General features: G+C 42.7%; 1 protein-coding gene across 8 annotated transcripts in view; it reads left to right on the top strand.

The window, feature by feature from the left end:
• The window catches only part of FNIP2 (folliculin interacting protein 2), a 131,041-nt gene that overhangs the window by 92,099 nt on the left and 18,835 nt on the right, over positions 1-20,107 (top strand). For 7 of the 8 annotated variants that reach the window (XM_036315295.1, XM_036315298.1, XM_036315293.1 and 4 more), the window contains 6 exons: positions 2,211-2,412; positions 2,696-2,784; positions 4,593-4,739; positions 4,858-5,027; positions 11,662-12,991; positions 13,877-14,033. In XM_036315295.1, coding sequence (XP_036171188.1) covers positions 2,211-2,412; positions 2,696-2,784; positions 4,593-4,739; positions 4,858-5,027; positions 11,662-12,991; positions 13,877-14,033 — 2,095 coding nt within the window. Of the gene's footprint in view, positions 1-2,210; positions 2,413-2,695; positions 2,785-4,592; positions 4,740-4,857; positions 5,028-11,661; positions 12,992-13,876; positions 14,034-15,291; positions 19,200-20,107 lie in introns of those variants that run through there. The other variant, XM_036315300.1, reaches the window with a different exon arrangement.

The following is a 20,107-nucleotide window of genomic DNA, read 5'->3' as shown; positions in this document are numbered from 1 at the left end:
ATTGCCCAGACATGTGTGTGTGTGCCTGACCAGCAGGCCAGTTACTCATTGTCTGGGTTGCATGCCCTGGGGCTTGAGCCTACCACACACTCTGCAGTCTGGTATCTTTACCGCTCACACACATGCTCCATTGTCCCTTCATACTTCACTTACAGATTCAGTAATAAAATTATTAAGAATCCAGGACAGCAAGTTGATTAATCACTCTGCCTCAGTTTCCACATTAGCAGAAACGGTCTATGGTACCTTACCTGTAGGTGACTGAGGGCAAAGATAAGATAAATTATTTGGGTGCATACCTGAATTTTTTAAAACATTCAGAAACATCTTTTCTTTGTGGGATAATTTTAAGCATATAATTACAATACCACATGACCTGATTTATTTCTGTTTGGTTGATCCAAGACTACAGAATGAAGCTCAGTTGCTTTAGAATTCAGTGTAGAGATACAGTGAAGCAAGTAAGACCTACCCAATACTGTGATAGCTATGGAAGTTTTTCAGAAATTCAGTAGGGGGCGCTCTCTGCTACGTTGAAGTGAAATAGTTATTATTTACAGGGTAAAGATGAAGACAATGCATACATCTGCATAGGGTTCAGTGTTTATTGCCATTTGATTTTTAAGACCACATTGGCTGAAAATGAATGGGCTGATGTGGTCATTTTGCTTTTGAATAAGAAGGGAAATAGGAGATAGACAAAAAGGGTTATAAGGAAGTATTGGTATCAAATAAGCTCAGAATTTTCTCTTCAGAGTAGAAATAAGCTGATGTAGGGATACAAATTATAGTATAGGTACTTTTGAAAAGAAGAAGGAGCATTGTATGAAATTAAGTAAAATTCTAAGAGCCTCAAGAATTTTTTTCTGGTGAGCAGATGAATAGGATCTAGGAGTTTCTCAGAGAAAACAGGTGATCGTTTAACACAAGGTGTCACATTTACAACAGCCTCTGGAGAGCAGGTCCTTACAGAGGCATGTCTGTTAGTGAGAGCCTTTACTGATTTATCGACCACACCCACATCTCTGAGATCCTGCTTGAAGTCGAGAGAAACAATAGCATATTTCTCTGAGGTTAGAACAGGATGTCTATCTCCTTTCCTTTAAAAATAAAATAGCGTTCCTAACCATACAACTTTTGATGTGTGTATGTTTTTTAAAATACGGGTATGCTTGAAACCACAGGCACATTGTAGATTGTGAGTAGAGCAAGAAATGAGAATTTAAAGACCAAGAGTAGGAGGCTAACTGCCTCGAATCCTGCAAAGCATAATGGTTGTGTTGTAATTTGTAGTAAAGAAAATGGAGGAAGTGGTATCCTTCCATATTTGGCAGAGATATGAATCTAAGTGGTGGAGTCAACGAGTAAGAGAAAACTTATTGCACAACTACCCTGTGCCAGGCTAGGGGCTTTCCTTTGCAATGCTATGTCCTGGGCTTTGATTTTTTATTTATTTTTTTTTTGTAGAAAACAACAACTCTGTTTTATTTTTCTTTTCTCTTGTTGATCATAGCTATTTGGCAGTTATGCTGGTTTTTGAGAATAGTTAAATAAGAGACATGGTTGGCCCATATATTCAGGATTTATTGGCTTCATGATCCTCTTGTCATAGAAGCAGAGTCTCAAAAGAATGTTAAGTTTTTTCAGAACCTGACTATCCCAGAAGAGAGGTGGACCTTTCTGTTTGGGGATTTCCCAGGGAGCTAAATCAGCCACATGGCTCCATCGAGCATTTACAGAAGTAACTTCATCTAATTCGAACTGGAAAGTGAGCCTCAACTACCAGCAAATATCCAAATATGACCCTTGATTAAATGGAATCCCACTTGGGATCATTTCTCTTCCCACATTCTTACCTATTGGTTCCTATCAACTAGAACAAAGGGCCCATGTTTTGAGTGAACAGATGTTTCACACCCCTTCCTAAATACCACCAATCTGATGCACAGTCCAAGAGAAAAGTACTAAGGATCTAGCAAGGGGACATTTGAAATTGTTTTCAGTTTTAAGTTTATTTTCATGTCAGGATAGTATTAGATTGTAAGCTATATTTTCATGACAGAGAATTACAGAAGAGAGTAAATTAGAGGTAGATCAACTCCTGGTTAAGACTCTGAGTGTTCTGGATTAGCCACCTGAATGTCATCCCCTGACATCAGAGTTTATCTTCAGTGTGATGCACTGATACGACTCATCAAATTTTCCTCCAGGTCAACTGATGAGACATTCAGCTTGGCTGAAGAAACCTGTAGTTCTAATCCGGCCATCGTTCGGAGGAAGAAAATCGCCATAAGCATCATCTTTTCCCTGTGCGAGAAAGAGGAGGCCCAAAGGGATTTCCAGGACTTCTTTTTTTCTCACTTCCCCCTGTTTGAGTCTCACATGAACAGGTTGAAGAGTGCAATTGAAAAGGTAATGAGAATGTAATCTTATTCAAATAGAGAAGGGATTATGGGTCTTTAAAGACTCTTTATTCAGATATCAGATCACTTTCCTAGAGAATGTTAATCATTGATATTAGATATCAGATAATGCATGGCTTTAGGAGAGGAAATTACTGCTTCCTGCCGACTTCAGGCATCACTACCTTGAGTGTTTTGATTATGATATTATCTTTTATTAATAAAGCCTAGTAGACAGTTATACAGCGTTTTCTTTGCCAGAGAGTAATTTGGCGTGTTTCTCTTCAATGAAGGCCATGATCTCCTGTAGGAAGATAGCAGAATCAAGTCTCCGAGTCCAGTTTTATGTCAGCCGTCTGATGGAAGCTCTGGGAGAATTCAGGTAAATTCACAGTTTGTCAATATAACAAATGTGTGAGTGAGTAGCAGTGGCAGCCATGGATCTAGGGAGACATAGAGACCATGACTTGGAAGAATCAGGGCTGGCAGTTTTTAGTCACTTTAGTAGCTCCTTTAAGATGGAAACTAAGATCAAAGGAGCAAAAAATTTAAGTCGCCCAGCACCAAATTATCCTTACTACTGCCTGACAGACAGTCTTTGGTATTGTTTTTTAACAGGGTGAATGGATAAAACTAATATTTCGGTATCTCTTATAAGCCTGTTCATTACTTCTTGTCATCCTCACAAAAGCCCTAACAGTAGGCACTATTACCCTATTTTACAGATGAGGAAACTTGAGTTCAAGGATCTTGTCCAAAGCATAGATGGAGAGAGTACCTATGTCAGGGAGATATACATTCTCACTTGCCAGAGTAGGCCCGGTTTATACCCACTGTCCTCCCACAAATGTCCTAGTCTAGACATGAAATTATATGATTATATTACAGTGCACTTTCATTGTTAGTTTCTAATTGATGATCTTTGTACTCTGGACAGTAGTTTTCTAGAGTCCTTGTCCCTGATGTCTGGGTGTAAACCTACTTTGGATAGCACGAGGTATTCTGCTGAGTTGGGATTGTCACACCATTTCTTAGAGCCAGCTTCTCGATGGGGAATGACATCCCATTCCAAGGCAGTCAGGAGCTAATGAGTCAATGTTACTCTGTAGCTGAGGGACAAAAAAGTTTACAGTTCCTATTGTTAGAAGATTTTTGTGATGCTTAAGGTATATGCTGGTGAAGTCTATACCCCTTGGAGCAAAATTCTAGTCTTTTATAAGTCCTGGGTTATATATAAAGTACTTAAGTCATGTTAGTCATTATCTGGTGATTGTTAAGACCTAAGCCACATATGTCAGAAATAGGTAGTGTGAAGTTGTGCTTTTTGCTGGCAGTCTGATGATTAGTAAACCTTCTGTCGTTTGTGAGGATAGACCTGAAGTTGACTGTTGCTCTGCTGTGGTCGCCAGAAGCTGGCCTGTGCTTGAGAGTTTGGCTGCTAGTTTAATGAGAGTATCAGTTTTTCAGAGGTCAAGAATGTGAAAGTATAGAACCAGAAAGCCTCACCAACAATGTACATAAAGAGGTCTTGTTCTTATTTCAACAGCCTATCCCTCCAGAAATGGGGACAAAATAAAGTATTAGCATTTGGAGACCTTAGGTTTAGTAAATGAATCCCAGTTCCATGTGACAGTAACTTGTCATTGCTACCCAACTTGGCAAATGCTCTGTTTTTTGCCAAGGTGGAATTCTGTTGTGTCTCAATTCTTTTATGCACACGGCCTAGAAAATCAAGTCAGAATATGTCTTAGCTATTTTGATTTGGGGAGAATGGATGTGCTTTGCAGCTAGTCGACTTTGCCATTGTGCAAAAGCTGCAATATGTAAATGAACGAACATAACTGTGTTCCAATAAAACTTTATTTACAAAAAGGTGACAGTAAGATTTGGCCTGTGGGTCATAATTTGATGACCCCGGTTTTATATTCTGTATGAGTCCCTTGAGTCCTACATAGATTCAGATTATTGTTATCTCCTTCATTCCTTTATATAAAGATTAGAGGCCTGATGCACGAAATACGTGCAAGGGGCTCGGCCCTCACAGCCCCAGCTGCCTCTGCCAGCCATCGCAGCCCCAGCTTCATCCAGAAGGTCGTCCAGACGTGCTAATTAGAATATTAGCTCTTTATTATATCGGTTTATTCAAAATAATATTTGTGACAGTTTTGTATATTCCTTCTCTTTTCATAGAGGGACTATCTGGAACTTATATTCTGTTCCAAGGATAGCGGAACCTGTATGGCTCACCATGATGTCCAGCACTTTGGAAAAAACCCAGCTCTGTCAGCGTTTTCTCAAGGAGTTCACACTCCTAATAGAACAGGTCAACAAAAACCAGTAAGCTTCAGCTCTCTGTAACGTGGTGTGCATATTCTGTGGCCAATGTATGTTCTGTAGATGACATGCCTCTTCCTGCGTTGACTCATCTGGTTGTATTTTCTTCCATTTCTCAAAGGTTTTTTGCTGCCTTACTGACTGCAGTGTTAACCTACCACCTGGCCTGGGTACCGACTGTCATGCCTGTTGATCACCCTCCCATTAAAGCCTTCTCAGAGAAACGCACCTCTCAGTCGGTGAACACACTGGCCAAAACACATCCGTATAATCCTCTCTGGGCACAGCTGGGTTAGTACCTGATTTGATTATTCAGAGACTATATGGGACAGAATAGGGAAAATGCTAGAATTTTTATTGATATTAACTATTCAACCCAGTGATACAAAGCATAGGAGATTGGCCCACAGATTTCTAATTGTGATGCTACCAGCTTCCTCACCATTCCCTGCTAGCAGCTTTGTTCTACTCTTTTAAAGCTCTGTAGTAAATTTTGTTCTCCCAGATCACACAGCAAATCACCCTAGAGCAGTGGTCAGCAAACTGTGGCTCGCGAGCCACATGTGGCTCTTTGGCCCCTTGAGTGTAGCTCTTCCACAAAATACCACGTGTGGGTACGCACATACAGGGAGATTGAAACTTCATGGCCCATGCGCAGAAGTCGGTATTTTGTGGAAGAGCCACACTCAAAGGGCCAAAGAGCCGCATGTGGCTTGCGAGCCGCAGTTTGCCGACCACTGCCCTAGAGCAAGGTCTCTTAACCTCGGCATTATCAGCCTTCGGACCAGATAATTCTTTGTTAGGGGTGGAGGAGCTGTGTTGTGTATTGTAGGAGGTTTAGAAGCATCACTAGCCTTTGTTCATTAGCTGCCAGTGAAAAGCCCCCCTCCCCTCCAAAGTTGTGACAATAAACAATTTCTCCAGATGTTGCTGAGTGTCCCCTGGGGTATGGGGAAAAGACACCCCCTGGCAGAGAACCACTGCTCTAGAAGATGAACTGGATAGGAGAAAAATAAGACAAAAAAGAAAGTAGTACATACAGTTTTACCATCTTTTAAATTTTAGCATAAGTCAGAAACCTTATCTTTTCCTACACTGCTTCCTTGCAATTAGTTGGTGCCATTATTTCCTCAAAGCTTAGTACTGAAGCATGGTATAAGAATCTTAATGCTTTGGCAGAATTGGGTACAGAGTTTGGTATTTATGAGACCAATTTTGCATATTTTGGGTTCATATGGAGGAGAGCTATACTATAGAACTGCTCATTTATCAAATGTTTAGAGTGACGAAGTAAAATTTGCACACTCACTCTGTCCCAGACCCTGTGCTAGATGCCAGGGATATGGAGTTGAATAACATGCACTGCTTAGCCTCCAGAAACTAGCTGTCTAACCGAGGAGGCAGATTTGTATTCAGATGATTTCAGGATGTCCTGAGTAGTCCTTTGATGGGGGTGTGCAGAAAGGATGTAAGAGAGAAACTGTAAAGTGTGCTAGTAAAGGCTAAGAGCATGAGTGCTGAGCCAGAACTGCTCAGATCAAACCCAGTGTCCATGGGCAAGTGACTTAACCTCTCTGACTCAGTCTCTTCATCTATAAAAAAGGGCAAAAATAGTTGCTGATTGCTGTGGGAATTCAATTAGTTATATATAAAGCACATTCGTTACTGGTGCGACTGATGAAAATAATATTGGAGGTCTTAGAAAACAACATGTTATAATAACAATAATGAGAGTTGTCACTGTGAGCCAAGCACTGTTTTTTAAGTGCTTTTTACCCATATTATTACTTAGATTCTCAGTACAAATCTATTACTATTGCCCTCACTTTATAGATAATAAAGATGTCTTGCCCTTGTGCCCTGGATCATGAGATGTGTAAGAAAGAGAATACCTGTCTCACCGTTAGGGGGATAATAGATGCATATTAAATGAATTAATAAAGAATTTATTAATTAATAAAGAATCTAAGGATGTTAAAATGTATTTAATACAAGCGATCAGTACTGAGTTCACAAAAGTATTCGGAGTGTGCCTAACTCACTCTGGGTCATCTGATTCTTCCTGGGGAAGGCAGAGCATTATTTATTGTTCTCATTACAGAACAATAGTCCTGAAGAAAGGTAGTATCATCAACTAGTCACTATGAAGGGAAGAGGGCTGGATGTTAAGGAAACATGATTACATGCTGCCAGGTCACCCATTTAAAAACAATGCTAATTAAGTAGTATGCATCTACTACTAGATAAATGTATTTATAATTAGACATGCTTCTCATTTAAAATTTTATTAATTGAGAGCCATTAATTCCCTTTATTCAACTTAACAAGGCAAAGTCCCTTCCTATGGGCTCACCATCCTTTTCCAAGGAGATCATGTATAATTGAATCTCCCATGCTCCCTTCCTTCAAACAGTGCACCAGTGTCAGGCTGTGGACAAAATGGTGTGAGGAAGGGATAAGGTCTTGGTGCAGAGTCACACCTTAGCTTTATAAAGTCAAGTGTAAATAATGGTTAGGTTTCTATTATTATAAAAATCAAGAGGCTTCAATAATTTGACAGGGAAAGATGCTTATTTCCAATTAATATTATGTTTTCGTTGACTGTTTACCAAATCACAGAAAACAGGAAAATATAAATTGCCTGGAATAAACACTGATGCAGATATAATTTTAATCCAGGTTCTAAGTAATAGAGAAGATTCTATCTTGAATTATTTTAAAGGCATATCTGAAAGTTTAGCAGGACAGGTACTGTTATTAGTGGAAGTGGAGGGATGTTTTCCATAAGCCAATATTCTTCCCAGTGTGGGTCCTATCTGGGTCGCCATCTGATACCAGTGGTAGTGGAGTTTGCCATGAGGAAAGGAATTTCTTGAGGCCCCCATGGGAGGATGGGGTGTCGTGGAAAGCTTTATTGATGATGTAAGATTAAGGGGGTTCCCCTCTAAGTTCCCATCTTCATCTGTCTAACCGTGGAAGAAGTCTAATCTTTTCTTTAGCAGGGCCACAATTAATGTCACTACCCAGAATTTCTGCTCCATATAAAAGTCCAGTCTAGTCCAGCATCTGGCTAGCTTATTTTGTGTTCTCAGCTGCAGTCCATTGTGTGTGGGGTCTGCATGACCATGGACCATGTGGCTGCTTAAGGCCACATGGCTATGGAGAGAGAGCAGGTGAGCAAGAACAAGAGAGAGGGAACTCTTTGGGGATTTTAACTTTTCAAGATTTTGTATGCTTTTGATGGGGTCCACGCTCTAGCCAATCCACTGTTCCTCTGGCTAGACTGACATGCAAGTACCTTTCCCATGTCACCCCAACTTCACTGTGCGTGTGCCGGCCTCCCCCTTTGTTGGAACCCTTCCCCCAGTGATCTGCAGGGAATGGATCGTTGGTTCCATGAAGCAGTAGCTTCCTGGTGAAGCTGCCCAGATGACCATGCTTATAATGACTAGCCGTCACTTTGCTCTCTTTCTATTATTAATATTAATGAGTTAATTACAACAATAACAGTACCACTGCTGTGCCCCCTTCTGCCTGGTTTCTTGCATTCCCTGGGAAACAAGGAGAGACACTGGAAGCAACAACCCCTTCACATTCTCCTGGGTTTGCTGCTCAGGGGCTTAACCTTCCCCACTTATGCCTCACACGTGCTCTTGGCACACGGATTTTCCAAGGTGTGGCTAAGCACGCAGTAGTGGGTGTGCAAGCTGCTCAGTAGGTCAAAAGAGCATTTAAAAGTACAATAGAATAGAAAATATCAGTGACACATGTGTTTTATAAACTGGTTGTTTCAAGGGAGTGTGAGGCTGCAGTCTAAATGCGTTTCTTTCTTGGGACGGGTATGCTAAGTTGGAAAGCCACTGTCTTTCATCACTGATTGAAGGAATTTCATGTGGGTCTTTTTTTGATCCAATGACCTCAAGGATTTGTGGAAAGCCAAACAATACTTACAAGAGAAATTACAAAATAGTTTGAGCTAAATGATAATAAAGAGGCAATAAATTACAATGCTTAGCATTAGAGCAACTGTACTTAAAGGGTCTTCATAGCATATACACATTTATTATAATGTAATCAATGAATAAGGGGCCCTTTAAGATAATTAGTTTCTCTCCTTGTTTCCCTTTTAATCTTCTCAGTTTTTCCTTGTCTGCCTTTGTTTCTCCATCTCCATGTCCCCCCACCTCTCCCACCCTCTCAGTTTTCCCTCCCCTTTATAATGCTGCTGAATTCTATCAGCTTCTCACCTCATTCTCTCTCCCTCTCTTATTCTAGCCCTTCTCTTTCTACTTCCGTTTCTATCTTTTCTGTTTCCCTGGGTATCTTCTTTCCCTCTCCCTCGGTGTTTTCTTTTCCTATGTATGCTTTACGCTCTCTTCTTTTCCTCACCTCTGAGCTTTTCTCCAATTCTCTACCATTTTGTTCCTCTCCACTCCCCATCTCTTTTCTCTTTCCTTTCTTCTCCTTACCCTCTGTCTATTCTTCTCTTCCTTCCATAGGTCCCCTCCCTGTTCCTCTCCTCACTGTCTCCCCTCTCTAGTGTCCATTCCCTGAGTCCCCCTATTTGTCTTATTTCCCTGATCTCTCCTCTCAGTCTGTCTGCACCCCTCCCTGCTTTGTTCACTCTCTGTCTCTGCTCTCTCTGTTTCACCTATAGTCTCTTTACCCCCCCCCCTTTTTTTGTGTGTTTCTCCCATTTTCTCTCTTTTTTCTTAATTTTAACTTGGTATTTTAAATTGTCCTTAACAAAGAAGCTCAGAACATAACATTTATCATCTTAACCATTTCTAAGTGTACAGTTCAGTGATGTTAAGTCTATTCGCATGGTTATGCAACTCGGCTTCATTTTGAAAAATTATACTCAGAAGAACAAAGGAATCTACTCTAAAATTAGTAGCTTTGTCAGTCTGGACTCAAAAAATTGCCTTAGAGTTCAAGATCCAGGAAGTCTTTAACGTTACAGGTATTTTTTAAATGATGCATTATTTTTATGAAGTTTGGCCCTAAAGTAATGGCAGAATCTACACAACATTATTCTCATTACTTAATAGAGTTTAAATTATTATAAATTGTTTTTAATCGCCATCTTTAGTTTTATCTTTTTAAACTTACGACTTAGTTATTAAAATGTTAAATGCATTGAAAAATAATACCATTCTGTGATATTTTTTTTATACCAGATTTCAGATGTGGGAAGCTTATCTTCTCTATTAACACTGAGACTGATTTAACAAAAGTGTCCCATGAGTGCCTGTCACAGCTGCGATGCCCTGCAGCAATGGGCAGTGTAATCACTGGAAAGTGAGAAGAAGCTCAGTATTTGTCCTAGCACCAGACTGCAGTTTGAGTTATTGTTTTGAATTCTCAGTCAGTTGCAAAAGCCTCAAAGATAAAGCTCTATTAGCCTTTCATCTAGCCTTTTTATAGAGAGGACTGTATAATATCATTCCTGCCCTGCCCCTTAAGTTCTTAGGCGCAGTAGCCTCACACATGGGAACAGTCTCTATAGGAGGTACTTCCCAAGGGTTCCCAGGGCAAGTGCTTGCCCCAGTCTTAACCTATCAATTTCATTAGTTTATCTATTGTGTGCCCTTATCAGTGCCTTCCCTCCTTTCTCTAGATGCACTCCTCACATGGGTTCTAACTTTCCGAGTTCTTATTTATAACTATTATCTTGTCTCTCCTCTCCTTTGTTTAGAACATTTTTAAGTTTTGATTTATTAGAACATTTTGATTATTCCCGTAATGGTTTCTAACTCAGGGTTGGGTCTGTAGAGGTATAAATGAGATAAATCCATGTCAGACACTTGGCACTATGTCTGTACAGTCTGTAAATGTTGGCTTTTTGTTGTAATTTTCATCATTATTATCAAAGTATCAATTATGTAACTTATCAAATGCAATAATTTTAATAGGCACTTGACCAATACTTTTATTTTTTAATCCTCATCCAAGGATATGTTTTTATTGATTTTAGAGAGGAAGGAAGAGAGTGGGGGGGGGGGGCAGGAATCGATCGGTTGCCTCCTATATATGCTCTGACTGGGATTGTAACTGCAATCTAGGTATGTGCCCTGACTGGGAATCAAACCTGCAACCTTTTGGTGTAAGGGATGAAGCTCCAACCAATTGAGTCACCTAGCCAGGGCTTAACCAGTATTTTTGATGAAAAGTTTATATTGCTGGGCTTATTGACACATTTTCCCTTCTTCTACCTTTAAGCCAAATGTTCATGGTTCATTAGCCAGTTTTTAATCAACTTGTTAGGTTATAACTTACGGGACATATTTTTTCCAGCAGAATTTTCATGTGAAGTAATAGAAATATTCAGCTTCATTCATATTCAGAATCATATTATTTGTGACTAAGTGATTTTCTTCTTGTTAATTAAATTGATTCTACTTGGTGCGTGTGTGTATATTGAGAGAAGTCTGAACAGGCCATTCATTAAGTATTTTGAATTGATTCACTGCACTTCAGTTCAGAGATCCTTGAATTTGGATTTCATTCCAGGCCTATTGTCCAGGGGTTCTTCTTAAAAAGTCTCATCATTCTAGTTTCCAAGATACAGTATTTGACTTGGTCACATATTCAGGGCTCTGACTTTATCCTTCCTTGGGAGGTAGAGTTGGCCAGCCAGTGAGATGGGTAGGCAGACCTATAATGGCTGTATATAGCAGTGCTGACCCTTGACAACAAGAGCAGCGTGCTGCAGCCATGCCCCGCCTTTTCAGACAGACTCTCCACTATAGACACAAAACTAAAACACGGCATTACTAGGCATTGCTTGTTTTCCTCAATCATTTGTGTGAAGAAGCAATTCTTATTTGGGACTGTAAGTCATCTGTTTTTCTCTTGTAAAAGCCGACATATCCAGGGCACGCTCACCCCTGATGACTTGTATTTTGTCCACTTTGCTCTGCAGGTGATCTCTACGGAGCCATCGGCTCTCCAGTTAGGCTGACGCGCACCGTGGTGGTGGGGAAGCAGAAGGATTTGGTCCAGCGCATACTTTACGTCCTGACCTACTTTCTCCGCTGTTCTGAGCTGCAAGAGAACCATCTGACCTGGAATGGGAATCACGGAGAAGGGGACCAGCTGTTAAATGGGAGCAACATCACAACAGCCTTGGAGAAGGGAGAGGTAGAGGAGTCTGAGTACGTGGTGGTCACGGTGAGAAGTGAGCCTGCTCTCCTGCCCCCCATCCTGCCAGCAACACTGACTGCTGAGGGAAGGAGCCCCGGACCCGAGGGCCTGGCTGGGACTCCAGAGGACAAGGACATCAGAGACCTTTGTACCCAACCTGACACAGAAGGAAACAAGAGTTCTGTGGCCTGCAGCCTGGACTACCAGGACCCAGCCCTGGGCAGCTCTTGGAAACCACAGGATGTATTTTGTGGGGAGGAAGAAAGTGAAAAAGAGGCCCCAGGAGATGGCTGTTCCAGGTTCTCCAGCTGGAAAGGTTTGGGGGCAGGATTGAAGGCCAGTGAGGAGTTCAAAAGGGAGATGACTAAGAAACTACCGCACCGGTCAGCGGCCTGGCCTTGCCCGGACAGACCTCCCCGGGAGAAGCCTCCCCTAGAAAAGGTCACTTTCCAGATTGGGAGCTCCGTATCTCCAGAGTCTGACTTGGAAAGCCGTGCTCAGAAAATGGAGGAGCGGCTCACGGCCTGTAGGCAACATCCAGAGTTAGCAGGTTGTCCCTTGGTGGAGCCCAGGGTGGCCGCTGACGCAGCTCAGGGCCAGCAGGTTTCTAGGTGCTCCTTCCTGCCTGGCTTCCGGCAGAGTGTCTGCTGTCCTCAGAATCCGCCATCTGAGGGGGATGAGGGTGACTTTGACAGGACTTACGCTGAGGACAGAGGTTTCAGCACTGAGGCTGCAGCAGATGCTGCCGGGCAGCTCAACCCCCCTGCCGACTCATCTGCCCCTGATGCCAGTGCGGCAGGAACTGGGCAGAGGACACTGGAGAACACAAGAGGGTTGCATTCGAAGGCTGGGGAGGGACCTTTGATAGAGCCTGTGTCTGGCAAGTGTGCACAGCAGGACTCTGGCACCTCCGTTGCTACAGATGTCCCCTGTGGGGATGCCGACGGGACGGCTGATTTCAGGACTGAAGGAGACATTCCCAGAAACGAAAGCTCGGATAGCGCTCTTGGAGACAGTGATGACGAAGCGTGTGCTTCAGCCACACTGGATCTAGGTCACAGCAGCGACCAGGCTGAAGGGTCCTTGGAAGTGGAGCTGCCTCTGCCCAGGTAACGCTGGGCGGCTGGGACGCAAGGGAACTGGGTCCAAACACAGCCATGACCACGTTAGCTGCTGTTGGCTGTCACACATATCAGTTGTTTTTCCCCAAGTGTTAGAAGTTTTATCAAACTGATACAGTTTCCAGCCTGCCCTTTCTCCCGGGATGCCCACAGGCTGAGTGCATCATCGAGCTCTCTGAGCGAGGAGGCGGGTGGTACCTTTGCCAGGTTTGGGGCATGTTGGGGAACCAGGGGATGTGATGTAGTGGGTGGTGGGGCAGGGCGTGTACTGTCCCATCATCTGGATGGGGCTGCACGGTGGGCAGCAGATGCCTTGCTTCGGAGGAGGTGGATTGCACTCACCGGCTGCTTCTAACCTGCCGGTCGGAGCAGTGTGAAGCGGCTGGGAAACAACACCTCTTCCTAACACTCCAACAGGCCGATGATTTGGTCTGTGATGACTGAAAGCAGTAATTAGAGACTTCTTCTGTTCTGCTGCCCTGTTGTGGGCACCACCCTGTGCAGATGTGTCGAGTTTCTAAAGCCAGACAGCTGGCAGGCTTCCCCCATAGACTTTCTCTTTCTTCACTCCCTTGACACAGATGCCTGGTGGATGTGCCTTGTGAGATACAGGAACAAACTCGTAACCGGCCATCAATATACTGTTTTCTTCCATTAGAAATATACTACCATTGGAAAAAACAAACAAACAAAAAAACTCTCTTCACTTTTCCAGCCCCTTCCCTTTTCTGGCACCAGTGATCTGCTTACTGGCGGTCTGGCGAAATAGCCCACCCTGAATCTGGCCTGCGTGGCTTGGGTTTTTGTTTCAGTTGTAACACAGAAGGGAGTCCATCTTTAATGGTGTATTCTAACAGACCAATATTGTTTTAGGTCTCAGAGCATCAGCAACCCGAATGTCAGGAACTTTGGCCGCTCCCTTCTGGCGGGTTACTGCCCCACGTACATGCCTGATCTGGTGCTCCATGGGACCAGCAGCGACGAGAGGCTGAGACAGTGCCTGATGGCTGACCTGGTCCACACGGTCCATGTAAGTGCTTGCAGCTTGGCGCCCTGGCTGCCGACAGTGTGTCCACCAGGGTCCTGCCCAGCCCAGCCCAGCCACAGGTGTTTAGACTGTTTCATATTGAAGAGTGTGCCTTGAAGGATTATTTATAGAGATGTGGGCAGGGTTGGGGAAGCACCAGGGATTAGAAGCAGCTGGGCTGGGAGGACTGGGCCTGGAAGAGTAAGGGAGCGCACAGTGAGAGCAGAGCTGGGACTGGAGGAGGGACTCCCTGGCCGCAGAGGCACTGAGGAGGGTAGGGGCTAATGCCTGACATCTCTCCTCTCCAACTTCTGAGCTCTTCTCGTGCTTCCCAGTGGCTGGGCCCAGCCGATGCAGACATAGGCCTGCGGTCCACAGAGGTCTGCCTACTGGGGCCCACACAGGACAGAGAAGGGCAAAGAGTGCAGCTGGGGGTGTGTGGGGGCTATAGGCCAAGCAAATAGAATAAATAACACTGATGGTGACAATTCTAAGCCATCCCGGGGAGGACGAAAGATGTCACATATGGTTTGCTTTTTACCCGATCCATACAAGTTCAAAGTAATTTATTTTAACTGGTTTGTCATTGAGTTTACTCTGATGGCCGCATGAGATGACTGTGTAAAGATGAACACGTCTCCCTGGAAAATTGCCCTGTGGCTGCCGTGAAGTGCTTCTCTGCTGTATGCAGCATGACAGGGACTGAGCAGTGAAGGCAGCTGTGTCAGTCTGATGGGCCTGTTTTTCATTGAGCTGCTATTGGGCAGATGTGCAAAAATAGATGTTTTGCATTGGAAACATATTGTATTTTGTGCAATAGGGACAGTCCTCATTACATTAAGGAAAATAGAATTTGGCTTGTTGTCTACCTCCTCGCCCAACAAGTATTTTTCTGGGAGGTGAAACAGAGGCACTGCATGTTATCTTTGGCCTTAAGTACCTCCTCTGTGAAGACTAAACATGCATCAGGCTCAGGCTAAGCCGGCTGAAGATTTGTATGAAATGGGAAGAAAAGCTCACTAGTGAAGCAGATGTCCTCCTAACCCCCCTGGATGGGATGGGAGAAGAGACGAGGAAGGGCGACCTGAAGCTGGAAGGCCAGCCCAGGGACGCATTAGACCCCAACATTCCTAACCCTGCCCTGCTTTGTGGTCAGATGTCACCCCTCTCCAGGTGTTCCTGGAACAAAGCTGTATACGGAATCTCAAGTTTTGCTTCCGTACTTGTAATGAACACTGCATACTTGTGCATCATTTCACAGGTGCATCCATCAGGGACCACAGGATAAGAACAACGCTCTCCTTACATGATGCTGTCTTTCTGAGTTGTCCTAAACCGTGTATTCTCAGTGACTTCAGAGTCTCACATCCATTTGCAGCTGTCTGTGGCGTTAAGGCGGGGAATCACCTCCTTTCCTTTTCTGTCAGCACCTTATGTTTATATCCATATATGCAAAACCTGTGGGGTTTTTCTTTCTGCTCTGCTGGCCGTTTGATTTGTGAGAACATTGGTGTTGCTCGGTGGACCTTTCTTCCATGAAGCCCCAGGTTCCAGTTCTGACAGAAGTGCCAAGAGATCTAGTGTGAACTAATGGGATTGTCTTCAGTGCCCTTGATCTTGCTAGCTGGGAGGTGGTGCCCAGAGGCCCCTGACTCACTCACCAACCACTGTGGAAATATAATCTATTGATTGATAACGCTCCTTGAAATTACCTGCAAAACCATTCATGACGTTTTTAGTATTCTTTATAGGCTGACAAGTTCTGGTTTTTGTGTATTAGGTTTTCATGGTGACCATCTAGCTCTATAATTTATATATTTGAAAAAATAAAACAACGCTTCCTCTATTTGTACTCTTAAAGATTTTTCAGATATCAGTTCCCCTTCCTTTCAGAAGTAGTACTTTCACACTAGCTTCTCTCGTTTCTTTACGCAATCACCCTGAGATACCGAAAGTTATTAAGCATAATAACCTATATTATGTCAAATTGTGGGTACATCCAAAGTGCAGCCAGTCATGGGTGTTAATGGGCAATTTCAAAGGGTTCATGAAAACATCTTCAGAAGTTTAATGCATTTAGAATGTATCCAATTAGCATTAGTGGATTTCTAATTTCACTTGGCACACTCATCATCATGAATTTTACTTTTGAAGTAGTGTTCCATTTAATCTGCCTCTCAGATTGGGACTCTGGTCTGTGACAGTGTTTAAATTAAAAAAAAAAAAAAAGCCTTACTATCAAATGCCATTTACAAATATTTGTTGAAAAGTAAATTAAGAGGGTTTTTAAAAACATATTGAATTTACTGCTCCATAAAGCCTAGTAATTATTTAAATTCTTGAGTAGATTGCCAGAGAAAGAAGCAGATTCAAGAACAAGTACATGACCAGAGTTAGAACAGAAATAATCGCTTTTTGGGGAAGAGAAGATTAGGATAAATTGCTTTATCACAGCTTGCTTTCAAAATCTATTTTTGGATGTTATTCATTTTTAGTGTTCATGTGAGACTTCATTGGGCACTGCTATTCATAATGTTTTTAGAGGATTTTTTAATAACTGTTTAAATGCCATTGATCTATTTTCTAGATCTAGGCATGATTGGATTATAAAATCTATCTTACGTGACTGTGCATTTTTATAACCAGGATGGATTGATTTGTGGAGTTTCTTCCCTCATTGAAGAATTGTATTCTTGGGGTTCCAGTACTAAGCATTTCTCTTTGTATTTTTCCTTACTGTAGTCTCTTATGAAAGAAAGGCATATTAACTTTATTTTATGTATTTCCCATTTTTATTACTGGCTTTCACGTGTTAAAATGTGGTCTTTAAATATTTAAACACATGTTCTTGTTTAATCCATATACTACCTTTTTTCTGTCATTTGAACTGTTTCTCTGCCTCCTAACATATAGATTGTACAGCTGCCTTAAATTAGGCTAAAGTAATATTTAGTTTCCTTTTTCTGTGCTACATCTAAATGTGCATTCTTTCCTCTTGTTTTCCTTCTGACTTTAAATGATAAAGTGGGCGAGAGGAGAGAAGGGGGAGAGCCAGCTGTACTCTGTACGTGTACCTCAGGTAGCTTTTCCTCTCTTGCTTTTTTTCCCTGTATGTTTGTCTGCCTGAGAATACTGCTGGCAGGGCAGTGTCAGGGGCATTAAGTTATGGGGCAGAGGAGAGTGTGGAGGAGCACTGACCTACCGCTGATGGCTTAGGTTCCAGTCTCAGGATTACCACTCATTCGCTGGGAGTAGAGTAAATCAGTTGGCATTGCTAAGCCTCAGAAAAATGTATTTAGAGGAACAGATGAAATATAACCCAGTGGTTAGGAGTTTGGCTTCAGTAGACAGAGAAACCTGAGTTTGAATCATGGCTCAACCTTTCATGGCTTTGTGGCCTTGAGCAAGCTTATTTGATTTTCTAAGCATCAGTTTTATCTTCCATAAAGTGAACAGTATTTATAGGTCTGTTTTGAAGACTGTAAGAGAATGCCTATCAGGTGTTTAGCACAGTGCCTGGCACATTACTAAATGCCAATAAATGTTAGCTATTAAGATGATATATGTGAAAGTCTCTTGTAAATGAGTTTCCCAGGAAACTCCTGTTGGAGAAGACGGACAGAACCCAAGCACATGCTCGTTCAGTGCTAGAAGTGTCCACGCTCCCTTTGCCTGTGACATGACAAGGAACATGCCAGGTGGCTCGCTGCAGAGTAGGGTTGTCTAGATCAAAAATAGCATCACATTTTAATGCTTAAAAAAAAAAAAAAAAACTATGTTCCAGGCTTCAGGCATTTTATAGAACACACTGTAAAGCAAAGTAACAGTTGGCTATAGCAGCCTCTTTCATTTGATTTTAAGAGTAGCAACAGATTGACTCCAGAAATATCATGCGGAAATCAGTAGCACAGATAAGCAGCTTTGCTGTAAGCTTGGCTATGATATATGCTCATGAATACCTAATTAAGCCACGCAGTGGAATCAGCCAGGAAGACTACAAAAGAACAGCAAGTCACATCAAGTTATAAGTCATTACTTAAGTTACACAGAGAACACTAAGTGCCCCAAGTCAACAGTAGCCTTAAAATCAATAGCAATGCAAAGGCAACATCTATGTAGGACACACCTGCTATTTTAGAACATCTCTTATTGCTTTCGTTTCCCTGTGTTGGATAGTGAGCTTGATAATGCCTTAGGCCTATAGCACTGTCTTACTATTTAGTGAAATCTGTGTGTGTGTATGCACATGTATGCGTATTTATACACATGTATTCAGGGACACACATGGTCACACGTGTGTAAGCATGCACACTGGGTTATAATGTTAAAATGTATTTCTTATTGTGGATTTAAAAAGTATTTGAAAAAGATATTGATCTCTGAATATGGCCAACTCCAATCTGACATGTTTGTGATTCTCTCATTGTGACTGCTGTCTTATTTAAGTTTCCCTTAACCTTCCCAACTAGTGGTCCTAGTGCCAGTGTTCCCCCTTCCAATCATACTGCATGGTGCCATGGTGCCACAAGAGGGCTCTTTCTAATGATCACTTACTCTTCTGCTCTGATAGTTTCCCCCTTTTTTAAAGAGTAAAATGTAAACTCCTTGGCTGGATTGGTCTCTTTATGTCCTTCAAATACACACACACACACACACACACACACACACACACACACGCGCGCGCGCGCCTACACTACACACCTCCATCTTCTCTTTGCTCCAGTCACGCTGTTTGCCATCCTGTAGTGGCCCATCCACCTCCCACTTGTGCACCTTTCCTTCCTTTGCATAAGGCCCTGTTGAACAAATTTCTGTTCATTATTGGAGACCCAGTTCACATGTTGCCTCTTCTTTGAAACCATCCTAGGCACCCCTAGGTAGAACTCAACTACTCTCCCCACTCCAGGCTCCTTAGCACATTGCTCTGTGCCTTTGTTTTCTGTCCCACTATGGTTGCAGGCACCTGGAAACTGGGAGCGGGCAGGGGAGGTGGGGACTTACTTTCGTTCCTGCCTCAGCACCTCGCCTGGTGCCTGGAAAGTGATGTGGCTATTTCCCATAGAACGTGTGTTTATTACTATGGATAAAGTTATGCCAATTAGTGTCTCTTTCTTCTGAAGTAAAGAGAAATAGCAGTCTTTCTTTAAAAAATAAAGGAATAGAATAATGTGTTTAGACATGATGCCTGTGGCTTTTTGCGTCCATTTTCTTTACCTAAAAGATAGTGAAACACTTATAAAGAGTCTCTTGGCTTCATTTCTCTTGCATTTTGTAAATATTAGATCATGGCTAATTTTGATGTTTTCCCAAATTTTTGCACCGTGTACAAAATATTTGGACATCGATGCTGTTCTCTTCAAAAAAGCTACCAACCTTCTCACGTTTTATTTTGGAGTCGTGCACATCCTCCCATAATTTTATCCTGATGATCTTTTTCCACTTGGAGCACCTTTCCTTTCCTCAGCAAGTGACTGCCTGACAGGGCAGCCGTCCCCAAAGTTGCACACTGCATTGGCAAAGCCACAGGCTGACTTCGGGGGTCAGTCCAGCGAGCCTGATGACCACAGTCACAGACGCAGGTCAGATGTTTCCTTTGTGCACCCCCCACCCCACCCCACCCCAGCGCCTCACTTGACTCTTCCCTCTGCCCCCGGGTCCTGGCATCATGATGTCTTTGGCGTCCCAGAGGCCTCATGTTGATGTACCTACCAGGATCCCTCAGCAATAATGTCCCATCGTCCAGAATGATCGGTTTTCTCTTCTCCTCCACTTTATTACAACTCTTAAGCCTTTAATGACTGACGTTGAGCCTGCTTCTAAGAGAAACTTGTTATAAACAAATGTTTACAGAATTATCGTAAGATGAATAAATATCTTCAGTATTTTCTTATGTTAGCAGCCTGTTTGATGAATAGAAATCTCTGATGGCGGTGTTTTAGGTGGCCTGGCCAACTTGCTTGGCCAGCAGCGGGGCAGGGAGGCTGGAGATGGCTTTGGGGGACGAGAAGGTTTATTTTTCTATTAGAAAATACTGAGTCCTTTTATGTACTGTGGGCTATGTTTACAGCCACAGTCAG

Source organism: Myotis myotis, unplaced genomic scaffold, assembly GCF_014108235.1.
Source record: "Myotis myotis isolate mMyoMyo1 unplaced genomic scaffold, mMyoMyo1.p scaffold_m19_p_6, whole genome shotgun sequence".
In the NCBI taxonomy this organism is placed as follows: domain Eukaryota; kingdom Metazoa; phylum Chordata; class Mammalia; order Chiroptera; family Vespertilionidae; genus Myotis; species Myotis myotis.
This window is presented reverse-complemented; position numbering and strand designations above follow the sequence as displayed.